This window comes from Psittacula echo (genome assembly GCF_963264785.1).
Source record: "Psittacula echo genome assembly, chromosome: 2".
NCBI classification, from domain to species: domain Eukaryota; kingdom Metazoa; phylum Chordata; class Aves; order Psittaciformes; family Psittacidae; genus Psittacula; species Psittacula echo.
Genome location: NC_137737.1, coordinates 4996626 through 5014853, shown reverse-complemented (window position 1 = coordinate 5014853; position 18228 = coordinate 4996626). Strand labels below are relative to the sequence as shown.

Here is an 18228-nt window from a genome sequence, read left to right as displayed (position 1 = left end):
GAGGTCCCTGGTGGCCTCCCATGTAGGACCACAGCCAAGTGCCTGCAGAATGCCCCTGGGCTCATACTCGCCATGGCTGAAGTTGACACCTCCATGAGCTCCAATCCCTGGCCTGAAGCGGGAACCGTACGACCCAGTCACGCCATCGATTTTAACATCTTTATTGAGTCACAACTGCAATCAACCCAACTGTGCCCTTTCAATCAGTTTAGTTCACTTCATGGGGTTTTTGCTTTTTACTTTGACAGTACTATCCAGCAAGGAAGGAGGCAGGAAGTGTCTGACACATGCAGCTCGGTTAGAAAAGACCTTTAGGAAGCCACCCCACCGAGGCACCCATCCTACTCGACAATGGTGATGGCCTTCTCTGTGGAGATCCCTTTGATCTGGTTCGAGGTGAGCTTGGCTACTATTTTCTTCTCTCCTAGCCTGGTTGGAGTGCAGATTATTTCAGACTTAATGATCCTGCCAGGCTTCACATCCCTAAGGACAAAGGAAAAACAAGTAGTCCCAACATGTCTGAAGGGGGTAGAAGGATGCTGGAGAGAGGCTCTTCATCGAGGACTATAGTGACAGGACAAGGGGTGATGGGTTCAAACTGAAACAGGGGAAGTTCAGGTTAGATCTAAGGCAGAAGCTCTTCCCTGTGAGGGTGCTGAGGCGCTGGCACAGGGTGCCCAGAGAAGCTGTGGCTGCCCCATCCCTGGCAGTGTTCAAGGCCAGGTTGGACACAGGGGCTTGGAGCAGCCTGCGCTAGTGGGAGATGTCCCTGCCCGTGGCAAGGGGTTGGAAGTGGATGGGCTTTAGGTCCTTTCTAACCCAAACCAGTCTGGGATTCTATGATTCTATGAGTTACGGTTCTTATTCACTGCTTTCAAATCATTTCACTTAAAGAACCAGCCACTGCCTGTGTTCAGGGTGACTGTTTCCCTTCTCCAAGCACCAAGGTGCAGCAGGAGGGTCTCAGCAGAGTGGTGCTGGCTGTTGGTCCCAGTGATCCTGGGGATCTTTCCCAGACCTCCCAGAGACCTAATTTAGGGCTTCTGAAGGAAGCAGCTGTGCTCACAGCAGCTGGGCAGCACCCAGCATCACAGCAGGAGCACAGGGTGAGCCCTGATGTGCCCAAATGCGCTGAGCACATCAACCCCTGTGTGGGTCTTTCTACTGCACCCAAATGTGTTTCAGATTCAAACACAGGTTGCAAAGGGGCTGGTTATTCCAAATCCCCCAACTGCTTCTTCAAAGGAGATTAAAAAGGAAGAAACAGAGTCCTGCCGTGTTTGCTTCATACTGGAGTCATCTCCTTACCCCTGATCAAATATTGACATCTTAAATATGCCCAAGCCCTCCACCAGCAGCTTGCAGTTGTCCAAGGGCACGTTCAGCTTGTTCTTGAAGATGAAGGCACAGGTGAATTCCTTGTTCAGTTTGGCTGTTTCTGGCATCTGGCAGAGGAGGAAAGAAACAACCCCAAATACCAGGGATGAGAGGGGTAATAAAGATGCCGGAGCTGATGCAGGATTGCTCCTCACCACCAGCATGGTGGAGAACAACCACTCATGTCCTTTCCACCCTCCCAAGGCACCATGTCCTCCGGCAATGTTAACATCACCGTGGTGTTCCAGTGAGCCCAGCTTTACCTCTCATCCCTGAGGAGCCTGGCTGGTGGCTGCTCCTCTCTGGAGACATTCCAAACCCACCTGGACACATCCCTGTGTGACCTGCCCTGGTAGGGGCTTAGACCCTGGATGATCTTCAGAGATCCCTTCCAACCCTAATGGCTCTGGGATTCTGCCTCACCTGGACATTGATGGGGGGGTACTCAAAGCCCATCGTTGTCTCCTTGGTGAGTTTGTCATCTGTCCCTTGGACCTCGGCAATGGCAGTGATGTGGATGAGCACTTCATCTTCCACCGATGCCAGTGTCTTCATGTATGTGTCAGGTGCGAAGTTCAGAGGGACCTGCACCTCTGCAGAGAAGAAAACACAACTCGGTGGCTTCATCACACACCCAGGGATTGGGTGGCAAAGTTAGCTCTGGTGCGGGTGTGGAATGAGGTGTATTCATGGAATCATAGAATGGTTTGGGTTGGAAAGGACCTTAAGATCATCCAGTTCCAACCCCCTGCCATGGGTAGGGACACGACACACTACTGCTGGGGTAATGGTTGGACTTGATCTTAAAGGTCTTTTCCAACCTGGCTGATTCTGTGATTCTAAATCTCCCCTGTTTCAGTTTAAGCCCATTACTCCTTGTCCTATGTATGTATGAGAACACTCAGCAACCACCAGCAGCAAAGACTTCTTTTTATGAGTGACTCACGCTTGAAATGACCAACTGCTGTCAATTATTCTCACTCATTAGTCTCCTGTTTAGCAAATCTAAATCGTACTGCTGGGGATCAGGAATGCAACACAGGTCACTCAAAGATCCGCAAGGAACAGCAAAAGGCCCTTGGGATCAGCCAGGAGGTTGTCATTTTCCTGGGTGAAGGATTCAGACAGTAACACTCGGCAGCATCACCCCCAGCTCATCAATGTCAGAGTGGCAAGAGCAAGAACAAGCTGAATTTTCCAGCCATCTAAATCCTGTGAGGGATCTGATGCATACACATACACCCAAAGCCCGTGCTGGCATCTTTGAGGCTCACACAGTGAGAATGGGATGTAGATGCTCCAGCACATCCCACTCACACTGATGTGTTTCTAACCATCTCGTTGAAGCTGCAGCAGACACAGGGCCTTCATGGTTTGGTCCCTGCTATGGTGGGATCCCAGGCTATAACTGAGGCTCCTAAATGCAGTAACAAGAGAGCTAGGTGGTAATTTCTGCTCTTTATGCCCTGCTCTGCTCAAGTAGTGAAGCTATTATGAATGAGCTCAAGTGAGACCCCAGCCTGCCACAGTAAAGAGTCCATAGAACACAGCAAGCTTTCTGTGCCTACCAGATTTGCCTTCAAGCTTGACAGTCTCCTTGGCATGTCCAAGGCTGGCCTCAACTTTCCCAGTATAGGACTGCAGCTGGCAGGAGCTGGTGAGATTGATGGTCCAGCTCCCAGGAGTTGAGGTCTTCACAATGATGGCCAGTTCAAGGGGATTGCCAGGATACAGGGCTGCTTTACTGGTTATCTCAAGCTGGAGCCCAGACTTGGAGACTGTCTCCTGCAGGACCATAGGCTTGGGGTCCACATGACCCATGGGCAAAGATGAAGCGAAGCGTGCACGAGGTACTATTCCTGAAGGGTGGATGAAGGAGGAAGCTTTCTGCATGGATTTCCTCTCCTCTTCAGAGCCTGGATGAAGAAAAAAGATGGGTAACAGCTATGTTTGGGTGCCAAAGAGGGACTCTTCATCAGGGACTGTAGTGATAGGACAAGGGGTGATGGGTTCAAACTGAAACAGAGCAAGTTCAGGTTAGATCTAAGGCAGAAGTTCTGCCCTGTGAGGGTGCTGAGGCGCTGGCACAGGGTGCCCAGAGAAGCTGTGGCTGCCCCATCCCTGGCAGTGTTCAAGGCTGGGTTGGACACAGGGGCTTGGAGCAACCTGGTCTAGTGTGAGGTGTCCCTGCCCATGGCAGGGGGTTGGAACTGGATGATGTTAAGGTCCTTTCCAACCCAAACCAGCCTGGAATTCTATATCTCAGTCTCCAAATACAGAACCACCTTCTCTTTATTTATGCTTCTGCTGCTGAGCAGGGAGGATGTCAAGGCATCTCCAGGTCAAGAGACCCTCTTGGTTTATGCTACCTCCGGATCTAACTGTATCATTTTGGAATGGAATAGTGTCCTAATTTAGGAGACACTTTTCAAGGATGGATGCTCTTAAATTTTCAGCCTAAAGTCTTCCTGCTCCTCACTAAGAAGGGTTTAACAGTCTAGCCCAACATGGCTGGGTCTGAGAACTGTGGGGAGGGAATGTGGGGGTTTTTGTTTCCAGTATGGTCTGGGGAATGGAAAGGCAAGAAGAATAATGAAGAAGTGAAGCAACGGTGAGTCCAACCACTAGGGTGGTCACTCAGCCCATTTCTTTCACTGCCTGCAAGCTTGCCTATAGGTTCACTCTGGGCATGAAGATACACAGGAGCAATGCTGCCTTTCTCCAGGTCTTATACACAGGGCTTGCCATTGCAGCTGCCTCTGTGAGTGTTTTCTGGAGAAAAGCCAGAGGTCTGCTCTTTGGCACTATATGGGAGGTTTAGATGGAGATGAGGACCAGTTCCTTCCCCAGAGGGTGCTCGGGCATTGGAACAGGCTGCCCAGGGCAGGGCTGCAGTCACCGTCCCTGCAAGTGTTCACACACCGTGGAGACGAGGCCTCAGTGCCATGGGTTAGTGGTGGCCTTGGCAGTGCTGGGGAGCGGTTGGGCTGGATGAGTTTAAAGGCCTTTTCCAACCTGGTTCATTCTGTGACTCTATTTTAGATGATGGGGCAGTTACCTTCAGGGAACTTGTACTGCCAGGTGATGTCTTCCCGCTTGTCCTGCCCCACGGCTTTTGTGCTGATGTTCATGCCGATGCCTTGGGTCTCTGTGTTAATCTTGATGTACTTATCCTTGCCGTTCACCTTCTTGACCATCCAGTAGACTTTGTCAGCATTCACTTCTGCATACACAAACTTGCTGTCGAAGGGCAGATACACATCCCCCTCTCGGATAGCCTTCAGTGGGCAGGGACCACACTGGAAAATGCCTAGAAAGTGCATTCAACAACACTTACTTTTCCAAATACGAGCAAAGCCTCCAGTTTTTGTTCCAACCATCAGACCCACTCAAGCTGGAATACGTGGCCATGGCTCTTAGTAATAAATACTTCAATTCAGTCATGAACTCCAGAAGAACCCATGTATCCCATAGCTGTTTGGGCTTTTTTATAGGTGACCAAGGTCTGGTAAGAGCTTTTATATGTTTCCTGCCACTTAAATAAGTAAGTTTAAGGTTTGAAAGTCATGGCTTGGCGATGAGTCAATTGAGTTTAGCCACTTGTGTTTGATCTGGCAATACCCCACTTTCTGCACAGCCTTGAGGATTCATGTTTTCTTTCCCACCTCCAAATTCCCTCTATCTGTGCACGGAGGGTAGTCACTGATTTTGGCAGTGGCTCCTTTCATTTAGCAATGAAGTAACTCATTACTTCCACAGGAAGGCTCGACAGAAAGCATCTTTACTGGGGAAAGCTGTGTCACCTCCTACTACAGATCGCTTTGAGTCCTCAACTTTACCTATCAGAGGGTGGTGGAAAGAGAAATCAGCTCTGATTTTCCAGCTAACCTCTGTTAGCTCTGTGTGTGTGTGTGTGTGTGTGTGTGCTCTCACCTCTGAGATAACATTCTCCTACAGCTCCTGTATTCTCCACAGCTTCCTACAAGGTTGGTTTTCTGCCTACTGAGATGCTGTTCCTCCTGTGCCAGGCTGAGACAAGAGGAGTGGGACCTCCAGCTTTAGGATGTTGCTGCCCAAGTACGTGAAGATGTCCATGGGGAGCACATGCTTTGCTAACTGGGAACCATGGCTTTCATGTCCCTGCCTCTTCTGCCAGTTGAAGAGCCTTTCTAGGCAAATCCTACCTTGACTTTGCTCCTGAGGGGTTGAGTCGATTGCCTGCCAGCCATCAAACCCCGCTGGCAGGTCTGTCCGCTTCATCCAGACATCGTTCCACACGTGGAAGTTCCTGCATGCATTTGGGTTGGAAAGGAAAGGAGTGAGACGGAAAACCCACAGTCTTCTCCCTTAATTCTTAAGTCAGGGCAGGTTTAATGGGGATTTGTGTGTAACCCTGTGAAACCCCAGGCTTTCTCTCTGTCTCCCATTCAGCAAACCCAAAGCAGTAGGGAAATTCTTGAAGGAATTGCTGAGGCTGGGAAATGAGGTGCTTTGGGATGGCGGTGGGGGGTAAGAAGCATCAACCCCTTTTGTCAGTACCAGACAGAGTCGAGGGACATCCCGTTCAGCTTTTCTCCCAGTTCATTCAGGTAAATGTCCACTCTCAGGTTCTCCTCCGTGTCGTGTGCTGAGTTGAAGTTACTCACGCAGCGGGACGGGATCCCCAGGCAGCGCATCACTGCAGCACAGACAAAAGACAGCGTCACCAAATCACTCAGGTTGATGTGTTCCTCTGCTCTAGTGTGAGGTGTCCCTGCCCATGGCAGGGGGTTGGAACTGAATGAGCCTTAAGGTCCTTTCCAACCCAAACCACGCTGGGATTCTATGATGGCTCTTGCACCCCTGGTGTTCAGAGGCACAGTAATTTGGCTTATTAGCACAGTAATTAGAGAAGGGAGACAGGTCATCATTTACCTGTAGTGAGGACTCCTGCAAAGACCCAACATTGACCATAAAGGACCGGCTGCTTCGTTTTGTAATACTTCTGCAAAATGGAGACACTCCCGATCCAATCCAGAGGGGATGTCCCGTTGTTGTAATTCCCTGACCAGTTCCCCAGCAGGACACCTTTGTCATCATTGGCATTAACCTGTGGCCGCACAGATGCAAAGGAGAATGATGCTGAATGAGGCTTAAACCCAGGGTCTCTGCTCCTCAGCCCTGTGGCAGCCAGCAAGGCTGGTTGGAAACCCTCCACCTGGATTATCTGGAGAGAGGTGCCACCACCGCTCAGGGAAGCCAAAACGCACTCTGCGTCTTGCATCTGAAACCCTAGGGCTCCAAGAAGAGTCCCACCACAGGGAGCAGTAACCCCCCAAAATACAACCTTTGTATTGGCCCTCCCTGAGCAGGGACAACCACTGGGGCAGCAGCAAGCTGTATCTGTGGCGATGGGGAGATGCTGTATCTCACTCGCCTCTTCCCTCCACCCAAAATGGCTTTCTCATTGCAGTTTCCCAAAGGAACCCATCTCAGATGCATCCTGAAATGGTGTTCAAGGCCCCAGGGGGAGAAGAGCAAGTAGGAGGGAAAGCTGGAGGGACAAAGCACTTCTACAAGAGAGGCGTACCAAAGCAGACATGGCTCTGGACACGAACATAGGATCCCTTCTATTGCTCAGCTTGAGCTTGCTTTTGTCCAGCAGATACATGCAGGCATCCAAGACGAACTCCTCAAACTGTTTTGGAGAGAAAATGGAGACATGTTTATACGCTGCTCTAAACCAGGATTTGCTCAAGTTTATCCAAGCACTTGGAGGAAATTGTCTGACCACTTCTAAACATCCTTTATGGTATGGAATTTCCAAGCCTACAGGGCTCCCAAGAGGTACTCTCTCCAAAGGAGGGCTTAAATGACCCCCTGTGCCTCAGAAGGCAAAAGCCTCATGTGTCTTGCAAACACAGTTGGAACCTGACCCAGCAATCTTTACTGCTGTGAGTAGCCCTATGTCACTAACGTCATCTCCCTGCAAATTACTCACAAGAGTAATGAAAGTTTAAAAGCACTGTGGATTTTCTGTCTATTGACACAGGTAAGGAATGAACTCCGGGGAGAGGAGAAGAAGATACAGAAATGCAGATTATTATAGCAAAAGATTCCTAACTACCAGTTGCTGATAAAGCTCCCTGAGGTTCAAGTCATAGAGATGTCAAACATCTGATCCAACGAAGCTTGGCAGAATATCAATCTCAGTATCAATATTAATTCCCATTGCTTAACAGCAGAATAAATATTAGGATAGGAACTGCAATGTGGCCAGTGCCCTTTGGCCCTTTGTGGAAAGGGCATCAGTGTGAGCACTTTTGCTGCACTGTCTGTATCCTGCAGCTTGAAATCACAGACTTATAAAACAATATAAAATAATTAAAAACAAATAAAGAAACCCCAAACAAACAGATCCCAACATTGTTTGGTGGGAATTCTGTGTGGATAGAGTGGAAGATGCTCTGTTGGGGTGCCTGTGTGCTTCCTATGGGGTGCAAATAAACCTGCTCCCTCTTATCTCTACCCTGAGTGCATTTGTCATTGTACTCTATGGAGTTATCTCAGAGGCAGCGTGAGGAACACCCTTCCTGGGAGGGCGGGATGCTTGGGTCCTGCATCCAACAGCTCACCTCGAGGCCGGGGAAGGCACCACTTGAACGATGACAACCTCTGCCACTGCTTTTCCCCCTGTTTTTTCCCCATCATGATGCAACAAGTAAATAATCAGACTTGTTTCCCCTCGCCATGTCTCATGAGCTGGTTACTGACAGCTCCTGTGTTGCATGGGAGAGGGGAGGAATCCTTCTGGGAATCTTTTCAACCAGAAATGCTCTGTTTGCACATCCTTTGCCAGGGGGGTTGTGTTCTGTTACCTTGCCACTGAACCCCGTTCTCCAGCTGTGGATGGGGAAAACACTGAAGCACACAGGTTACTCCAAGCAGGTGAAGCTGGCAGGGCTGCTCAAGCACTTTGAGCTACTCATGGGATTAAGCTGTTTATAGCTCTGATTCATTGAACTAAACGCCTAAGGCAGAAAGAGCAAATAAGGGTAATAACACCGACAAGTGCCGCTTTACCTGCCCGAAGTTCCATGGTCTGTTGTAAATGCTGTATGCAGACCCAACATAGATGTAGCCTGTGTCGTTGAGCACATACTCCTTTCTCTGTGCCTCATCAGCCATGAAAACGACGTCATCTGGAGCAAAAGAACCCTCAATGTTAGGTGGTTTACACACAGTAGTCAAAGCTTTCCTTGGAAAGCTACGCTTGGAAGAGCTGGTGGTCTGTGACATTCACACAAATGATGACCAGGCAGCACTCACCTCTTTTTCCTATCATGGAAAATTTTCCTTTAAGACTAGCCTTTAATTTACTCCTGTAGTTCTATTGCTATGTGACTGATGTTTTATTGTAGCGAAGAGCTTCCAAACACCTTAGTTGACCAAGCTGGCAGCAGAGACCTTGGGGACTGATGCCAACCAACACCACACTTTTTTGTCCCATTACCTTTTTATCTGGACTTTAAGCCAATGCAGTCATAGAATCACAGAACCCCAGACTGGTTTGGGTTGGAAGGGACCTTAAAGCTCATCCAGTTCCAACCCCTGCCACAGGCAGGGACACCTTTCACTGGAGCAGCTTGCTCCAAGCCCCTGTGTCCAACCTGGCCTTGAACACTGCCAGGGATGGGGCAGCCACAGCTTCTCTGGGCACCCTGTGCCAGCGCCTCAGCACCCTCACAGGGAAGAACTTCTGCCTAAGAGCTCATCTCAGTCTCCCCTCTGGCAGGTTAAAGCCATTCCCCTTGGCCTGTCCCTACAGGCCCTTGTCCAAAGCCCCTCTCCAGGTTTCCTGTATCCCCTTTAGGCACTGGAGCTGCTCTAAGGTCTCCCCTTAAGGAGCTTTCTCTTCTCCAGGCTCAAAGGATCTGTTAACCATAGTGCTGACCCAGGGAAAGAGACAGGGGTGACAGACAGATGTCCCTTAATCCAGCAGTGAGGCCTCCCCCCACAATGAGGAGCTGTGTCATCGCTATTGCCCAGCTTCCCACTGGCTCCATGAGGATGCTGCTTGTGGTGTTTTATGGGGAAAAAAGGGAGTGTATTTGGGAAAGAGAGCAGGAAAAATGTGAGGAAAAGCTCCCCAGGGAGCAGTGATTATCACCGTGGTTGCAGGACCACTCACCTTCACACCAAGGATTGAACAAAAGGTAGACTTCACCATTTTCGGGCTTGTAAATGTTATTTCCAGTCTTTACATTCAGGGTGTATTTTCCCACTGGGGCCACGGGTGAGCTGGTGACAGAGAGTAGGCACTGGGGAGGCAACAAAAGAGACAGCATGAGGGACCCTCCATCACAGCCATAGGCACAAGCACCGTCCTACAGCATCAGCAGAAGTGCCAATGCTGGCAGCCAGGGGCATCCGGGCAAGGAGAGAGGGAAAGGATGGGATGGGTGCATCCTGTGTCTGCAGTGTGGGAGCAATGGGTTAAACAGGATTAAACAAGGCAAGGCTGCTGCCCACCCAAAGTGATAGGGCTAAGGGAAAGCAGAGCGGGGGGGGAGAAGGATTTGCTCTGTGGTTCCCAACAGGCTTGGCATTGCTGCTTCCATGTGGAAATGCTTCCCATGGGCTCTACCTCATTGCTGCTGCTCTTGACGATGGAGATTTGCCACCTGCTGAGATCCTCCTCCCGCCTCGGGTTCAGCGACATCAGGGTGCCCCTGGATCTCATTGGGTTTTCACCTGGAAACAAACCCAGCACAGGATGCAGGAGGGCTGCACCGGTCTGCAGTGACCGGACAGCGGCTGCCAGGAGAGCATCTCCTGATGGCCATGGAGGAGCACTCACCGATGCTGAAGTGCAGCGAGAGCTTGTCGGGAGCCTGCAGCTCCCTGCTGAAGGTGAGCTGCAGCTGGAAGGGCTGCCCGCGCCGCACCACCAGGTTGCTGATGTTGTAACCATCCGTGTGGTGCAGGCGGCAGTTCTGGCTCTTGAGGAAGTCGAGCCCAGTGACCTTCAGGTCGCTCCCTGGAAAACCTTCAGCAGGAAGGGAGAGAGGAAAGGGAAGAGATTGATGGTGAATTGCTCAGCAAAGGCAGTTTTCTTCTTAATGGAGCCCCATGAGTCACCAAAACATCTAAGTGTCAAGTGATGTTTAAATGGTGCAACTGTTTATATACACATATATATACATAAATAGTATGGTGTCATATTGTATGCTATGCTGTACTGTACTATACTATACTACACTACAACGTACTATACTATGCAATGCTACACTACACTGCACTAATATGATAGCGTATAATGTGGTATGATATGATATAACAAAATGTAATGTAAATGTAATATATGATGTAATATGATGTATTACATATATGTCATCTATGATGTAACATGATATGTACATATACGTAATATATGATGTGATATGATGTATTACATATATGTAATATATGATGTAATATGATGCAACATAATACATTATAATATAAGGCTTTGAACAGCCTGGCCTAGTGGAAGGTGTCCCTGCGCATGGCAAGTGGGGGTAAAACTAGATGATCAGTGAGGTCCTTTCCAACCCAAACCATTCTGTGATTCTATGATTCTCTTATGATCATATAATTTTGTATAATTGATAACATAACATATAAAACATAACACATAACAACTACCTCATATATGTACATAGAGATACAGAGACAGCTGTGTTGCTGGGATGGGTTACAGAGGCAGGCAGTGGTGAGTGCTGCAGCAATTTGCCTGGATTGAGGGATGCCTGACCTCTGCACTGGCCCTGTGCAAGAGGGGAACAAGTGATCTGAGGGAGGTGGAGGCAGCGTGAGCATCTCTGCCCTTGCTGCAGCCAAGCATCCAGCCAGGCATCCCAGCACTCCCGTGCACAGGCAGCTGCCTGCTGTGCTCCCTGGGGCTGCTTCCTCAGAGATGGGAGCCCACCGGTTTGGAAACCCATGTCTGCTGACCCACTTGCACACTGCCCGCAGCCAGCTCCACAGGACAGCCAGGTGCATGACAGCACATTGTGTTGTGATACTGGAGGTCTTGCTTCTGTCAAAGTCTTGCTTCTCCCTCAAAACCAGAGTGGGGAAGGCACATCTGCATCCCACCACTGCAGCTGCATCCCCCAGCATCTCACACCACCAAAGGTCCTGACCACCACAACACCTCCATGGGCAGTGCCCATGGTCCCGCCAGGTCCTTGAGCTCTCTCCTTCACCTACTCAGCAGCTTTGCTGGTGGCACCTTGTCAAAGCCAGGGCTGTGACAGCAACTTCTGTTTGCTGTTTGCTGCTTGCTGCACATCTGTGCTGTGCTGAACGCATGGGGCATCAGCTTTCTGAGTGTTACAAATGATTCTTTGCTATTGCAGGTACTAAAATAAGCAGTAGTAGCAGTAGAGACAGATGGAGAAAGCACTGCTTGCCAATGCACATTCAGAGGTGATGCTCCCAAGCAGCCCCCAGCTAGCAGAGGGCAGCTTAAAAATTAAACCTCACCGTTGGGACTTCAATCTCAGTGTAATCCTCTCTGGTCAAAGATCAGCCTTTATAGTAGCGCTGAATGTATTATTTATGATTACCAAATAATAGCTAACAGTAGCTTTTGTTGCTCCTTACAAAACACAGCACATCATAGAGTCAAGCTGGGAGTAAACTGAAGGTCCCAAAGTTCAGCACCCCTCAACAGCTGAAATCCCCAATGTCTCAGGATGCCAGAGGCATGGAAAATGGGTCTCTTCAAGATGCTGAAGCTGATGTTTTACATTTCCACCCCAAAAATTAGTCCCAAATAATATAACAACAGTCACTGACCACACTCTCATGGAAGCCTGAATACATGGATCTTTGCAACTTGGTTTCTCCTACAATCCAGGTAACCAAAGGAGGGTCTGGGAGCCAGCTGTGCTGGAGAAATGCTACCTGCCTGGAAGATGCTAAATGTAGGGGGCAGAGCACTATGAAGTATAGTATGGTATGGTATAGTATGGTATATGGAGCACCTCTCCTATGAAGCCAGGCTGAGAGAGCTGGGCTGGTTCAGCCTGGAGAAGAGAAGGCTCCTTAAGGGGAGACCTTAGAGCAGCTCCAGTACCTAAAGGGGCTGCAGGAAACCTGGAGAGGGGCTTGGGACAAGGGCCTGTAGGGACAGGCCAAGGGGAATGGCTTTAACCTGCCAGAGGGGAGACTGAGATGAGCTCTTAGGCAGAAGCTCTTCCCTGTGAGGGTGCTGAGGCGCTGGCACAGGGTGCCCAGAGAAGCTGTGGCTGCCCCATCCCTGGCAGTGTTCAAGGCCAGGTTGGACACAGGGGCTTGGAGCAACCTGGTCTGGTGTGAGGTGTCCCTGCCCGTGGCAGGGGTTGGAACTGGATGAGCCGGATGGAAGCGGGGCCAGGAAAAGCCCCAACACCTTGTGCCCAGCAGCTACTGGCCCAGGGCTGTGTTATAGGAGTGGGGCTCCAAGAGGCACAACCTGGTGCTACACTGGAGCAAGAGAAAGCCCTCAGCTTTCAATGCTGATGGGATGTGGGGGCACAGCCTCAGGCTTTGGGAGGCTGCCGTGGGAGGTGTGACAGGGAAAGCCGGAGCATGCCGGAACGTGGCTGAACTGTATTTCTTTGGGAGTGTCTGACCTGTCTTGTACCTGCTCATTAAATACCCTTAAAGGATAAATTCTGTGTAAACAGCGGGGAGTAACAATACCACAAAAGCAATTGGCTCAGGAGTGATTCAGATGAAGATCTGGGAGAGTCAGGAAATTCAAACCCACTTACGTTAACCTATAAATTAGCAAATCAAAGGCATAATAGTGGAAGGGATTAATTCAACAAATGCCATGATAGAGTCACACGGTATCAGGCAGCTCTGCTAGGCTGAGATCAACAAGAGCCATCCATACAGAAGGCTGTAATCTGCCGGTAGCTGCTGTGGCATGAGAGATGGGGCGGGCTGGAATCAGTGGCATGCGTGCCACTGACACCTGGAAGGCAGCAGCCTTGAGTAAAGCGAACCGAGGGACCCCCACCAGATTAGTGCCTCCGTGTATTTCTTCTTAGGGACTATATAAGCCGTATCTATCTCCATTACTTAACAGTTATCAGTGGTACAGCAAATACAGACTGAAAACTGGCCATCGCCTTTGAAGTGATTTCATTTCTGCTTGCCTGCTGCCTGCCAGATGCCAACCTCTGGCTGATGTTTTGCACGACAAAGTGTGTGTGTGGGGGGGATCTGTGTCTGTGTTAATGTCAAGAAACTTCAGCTGAAATAATTGCTTAACCTTCTTGAGAAGGATGAAGGGGAAGTGCCTCTTCCTCAGCATTAACAAATCTCCAGCCACCAAAGCTGCTCAACCGTGCTCCCTATGGAAACACTGGTGCCAGGATGAGAAGGTACCAAAACCAGCCCTGATGATGGGAGAGGGCTATGGAGCTGAATGTGTGAGCTGAATGCATAGGATGGCTGTGGGAAAGGGCTCTGGGGAATCTGTCCTTACAGCATTTCCTAACGGATAAATTGGATATAAGGAAGAAATTCTTTACTGGGAGGGTGGTGAGGCACTGGAATGGGTTGCCCAGGGAGGCTGTGAATGCTCCATCCCTGGCAGTGTTCAAGGCCAGGTTGGATGAGGCCTTGGCTGACATGGTTTAGTGTGAGGTGTCCCTGCCCATGGCAGGGGGTTGGAACTGGATGATCTTAAGGTCCTTTCCAACCCAAACCAGTCTGGGATTCTCTGATTCTGTGACTGCATTTCCATCCCCTGTTTCTGGACATTACCGATGTTGAGGATGCACAGATTAAGAACACAGACAACAGCTGCCTTGGAACACAAGGTGTGTTGAGGTCCTTTCCAACCCTAACCATTCTATGATTCTGTGTTGTAGTGGTGGGCTGGCAGCCCTGGGGTAACGGTTGGACTTGATCTTCAAGGTCTTTTCCAACCTGGCTGATGCTATGATTCTATTCTATGATTCTATGCCCTGAGAGTGCAGAGTGCGGTGCCAAAGACCTGTCCCCGTTCGCACTGCACTGATTCCTGCGCAAACACACACGTGGTACCCGGTGATTCGAGGGGCTGGGCTGCAGCCAAGCTCTCCGGGCAGCCCCTGTGTGCCACTTCCAGCTTCCTGCCCTGCCTCCTGCCTGGAGCACACTGAGAACATGCCTGCTCACGGTGCAGAGGCAAACGTAGCAATAGGCTGCGCTCACTCCTAGGGCAAGCCAGAAGCAAACCCGGACCTCAGCCGTTCTCACATGATTTTGCTTCCTTTCTTTAAGCAGAAATTTCAAGGCAGTGATTTCATTTTAATCTCCTCATCCCATGATTTATCCCTTATGGAGCTCCTTTCTGCACTAACCTGCTGGTTCCATTGCCTTGCTATCTGCCTGGGAAGATGTTCGGAGCTTTGAGTGGTTACCCAGGACAAGACCAGGGACATGAGGACTTTGCACTGGTAAGAACCTGAAGCCTTTTTTTCAATGAGGATGAGGTGGTGTGGTTTAAAAATGTATATTAATGTGGAGCAGAGCATTTATAGCTGGATTCAGTGGGAATAAGGGAAAGCAGGATGGAAGTGGGATGAGAACTGTAGTTTTACAAGAGAGAGCAAAATCTGGACACCTGCATTTACTCCCTATCCTTGCCCAGCCTCCAGGCAAACACTCTCACAAACCCCAGTGATGTGAAATCACATCCCAGAGATGCTGCTGTCCAAGACTTCCTGGGGAACTTCAGCTCATCCACACCCAGAGTACTAAGGCATGAACCAGAGGGGATCGGAGCAGTGTCAGGACATCACTCCCCTACTGATGCTGTGGAGACCTGCTCCTGGCTCCCCAGATGTGGGGTTCTGAGCATCCTGGGTCTGGCTCCAGGAGCACAACCAGTGGTGGTGGCTCTGCAGTGCTGAAGGAGTGACTCGGGCACCTTTCTAGGTAGGTGCAGGATGCGCTGACAATAGGCCAGGCAGAACTGCCATGGGACAGAGCTCACATCCAAATAAATCCTCTTTCCAGTCACTCTAAAACATCTGTCAGATGGTATCAGCCATCACTGAAAAGTAATGGTCTCCACGATTAAGTAGCCTGAATAAAAGGAATTCCTTTCACCTTGACACACGGCAAGTTTAAAGAAGCTGCATTAATTGTCCATTACCACTGATTGATAGAACCAGATGTTGATAAAAAGTGAGTGGCATTTCACAGCTGGTTTACTGCTCTGTCAAGATCTAAAGGTCTTTTCCAGCCTAGTGGATTCTATGACTCTAAAATCAGAACTTGCACAGCCACAGCAAACCCACCCCCCTTGAGCAGCGGTGGTACTGAAACACCTTCCCCCAAGGTGGAATACCACTGATAACATGTTCCCCATGGCAGTCAGAGGGGAGAGAACTCTCCACCTCCACTGGAACTGCCCACTGGAGACCTGCCAAACTGCACATCTAACACAGGGGCATGGAGCAGTGAAACTCACCAGCGTTATTGCTCATGGTTCTTGTCAGCCTTCCGACCCGAGATGCCTGTGATGCTGCTCCTGAGTAGCCTGTGCCACTTGCTTCTGAGCGTGGAGGAGGAAGGCAGGCTGCCCTTTTATCAGTGTCTTGCTCTGAGGTGTCAGCAGGGCCACTGCCAAGGGGAGGTGTTTAGAGAAAGGAAGTGCCTATGGAAAAAAAAACCATGACTGCAACTCCCTGTGCACATAGTCAGAGCCTGGGAAACAGCGAAACCCAAATCCCGACTCACATGGAAGGTGGATTTGCACAATCAGATGACAAGTGGACAGACCCTTCCCTGACAAGTGGTAAAATCATGGGCTAGATGAGTAATAGGAATGCGCCTATGCCCCAACATCCAGGTTACTGGGGCTGCAACGCGAGGGATAACTTTACAAGGAAGCCCACAAACTCTTGATCCACAGGAAAACGAAGATCCCCATTGGGACCAGTCTAATTATATTTGAAGATAGTGAGACTTTTTTTATTGTATTTGGGACAGAAACACTTGAAGCTGTGGGCTAAAAGCATAGAATGGTTTGGGTTGGAAAGGACCTTAAAGCTCATCCACTTCCAGCCCCTAGCCACAGGCAGGAACACCTTCCACTAGAGCAGGTTGCTCAAGCCCCATCCAACCTGGCCTTGAACACTGCCAGGGATGGGGCAGCCACAGCTTCTCTGGGCACCCTGTGCCAGCGCCTCAGCACCCTCACAGGGAAGAACTTCTGCCTTAGATCCAACCTGAACTTCCCCTGTTTCAGTCTGAACCCATCACCCCTTGTCCTGTCACTACAGTCCCTGATGAAGAGTCCCTCTCCAGCATCCTTGTAGCCCCCTTGAGACACTGGAAGGCTGGCATTTACATGTGTGAGTTGGAAACCCAAAGATCCTGGCACTGGCCATCGCCTCCTGGGGTCAAACAGACACCAAGAGAGATTGCCCACTGGGTGGGGAAGGGGAGAAAGAGACCATGTCCAGGAGGAGCAAGAAACGTGGTGGATCAGGAGCTGTTTCCTGGCTGCTCTCTACTACAGCTGCATCAAAGGTCTCTGCCCAGGAGGTGGCTGCATCCCATGTGCCCCACTGCCACCGTGGTCCTCAGGATGACTGATGATGGAGAGATCAGTCAACCCCACAGAGGGGATAGCTGGTGGCACACGGGGCCAACAGCCACCTGGGCACAGAGACTAGAAAGAGATACAAATACCCTAAAGCGTAGAGGTGTCTCAGTCATAGGAGCAGCCTCAGCCCCCTGATGCCTCCCTGCATGGCAGCATGCCCTCAGTCTGGTCCACCAAGGTAGGATCAGTCTGCGAGGCTCGCGTGTCTAAATGTAGGATCTTCCTAAACAAGACCTCGCTGTGGAAGCCTTCAAAGGCACCGACATTTCTGCATCAATTCAGGTGTTTACTTTGACTGTTTCATTTGGTGCTGCGATGTCGGTGCAAGCTGGGTGCTGAGTTAGCACATCCCACCCTTGGAGCATGTCAGTGCTTGCTGGCGGGTGTACGTTGGGTGTATGTTGGGTGTCCTTACCTGAGAGCATGACTAGCACATCACAGGGCATCTGGGGTTCGGTACACAGATGTAATCTCACAGGACATCTCCATGAGCATCTGAACCACCGCGTTCTCAGGAGACAGAGCATCACTAACCATTCAGCACCAGACAATGTGCTGGCGATCACATATTTCACTATTGCAAATACCCACTACAACCCCAATTCACCTTTCAGCGTTGCTTTTACTCTGCTTTTCTTTCCTCCTGCAAGGTGAAAGAGTTTTGTTTAGAAACAGCATGGGATGAGGGCAAAGCATACGTGGAATGTCGGTACAATAAGATAACCAGTAGTATATGTAATCTGAACATTTATCATGTGCATTACTGGATTCCACTTAATTGCGGCAACAGTGTAATCCACTTCATCTCAACACTGACAGCAGCTTTCTAACCCAGTCTCAACCTATTATAGATATATAGACACATCTCTATCGCTCCATGTTTGGTTGGAGGCAGCTTAAATGGTGTTGACACTGTAGCCCTACAGCAAAACCTACAGATTCCTGCCAACAGGAACTGGTTCACGTTGGTAACACTCCTCTCCTGAGATCATTTTGTTAGGTGTGTGCTGGAGGGTCAGTGGTGCAGTCAGGGCACGTATTCACTCAGGACAGTCTCATTTCCTGCACTATAGGGTATTGCAAAAGGCCGATTTCAACAGTGTGCATGTTCTGACCCTCGATCTGAACCTCAGAGTTCGAGGAAAGATGTAGAAGTGCAATGTGTGTGGGTTCTGCCCTGCCATGAACTGACCCCACCTTGGAGAGTGGTTGACCTTTTCACTGTCTGC

The 18228-nt window shown here is 49.9% G+C and overlaps 1 protein-coding gene across 1 annotated transcript; it reads right to left on the bottom strand.

The window, feature by feature from the left end:
- Positions 1-341: 341 nt before the first annotated feature.
- On the bottom strand, positions 342-17536 carry TGM4 (transglutaminase 4; the record flags this gene model as incomplete). The annotated part of the gene is given in 16 exon segments (XM_080611262.1): positions 342-483; positions 1309-1445; positions 1801-1970; positions 2946-3293; positions 4436-4687; positions 5562-5665; positions 5917-6055; positions 6292-6466; positions 6947-7054; positions 8440-8558; positions 9548-9677; positions 10004-10110; positions 10217-10396; positions 15860-15908; positions 15910-15943; positions 17439-17536. Coding segments are annotated over 16 exon segments (2292 nt in total).
- Positions 17537-18228: the final 692 nt, after the last annotated feature.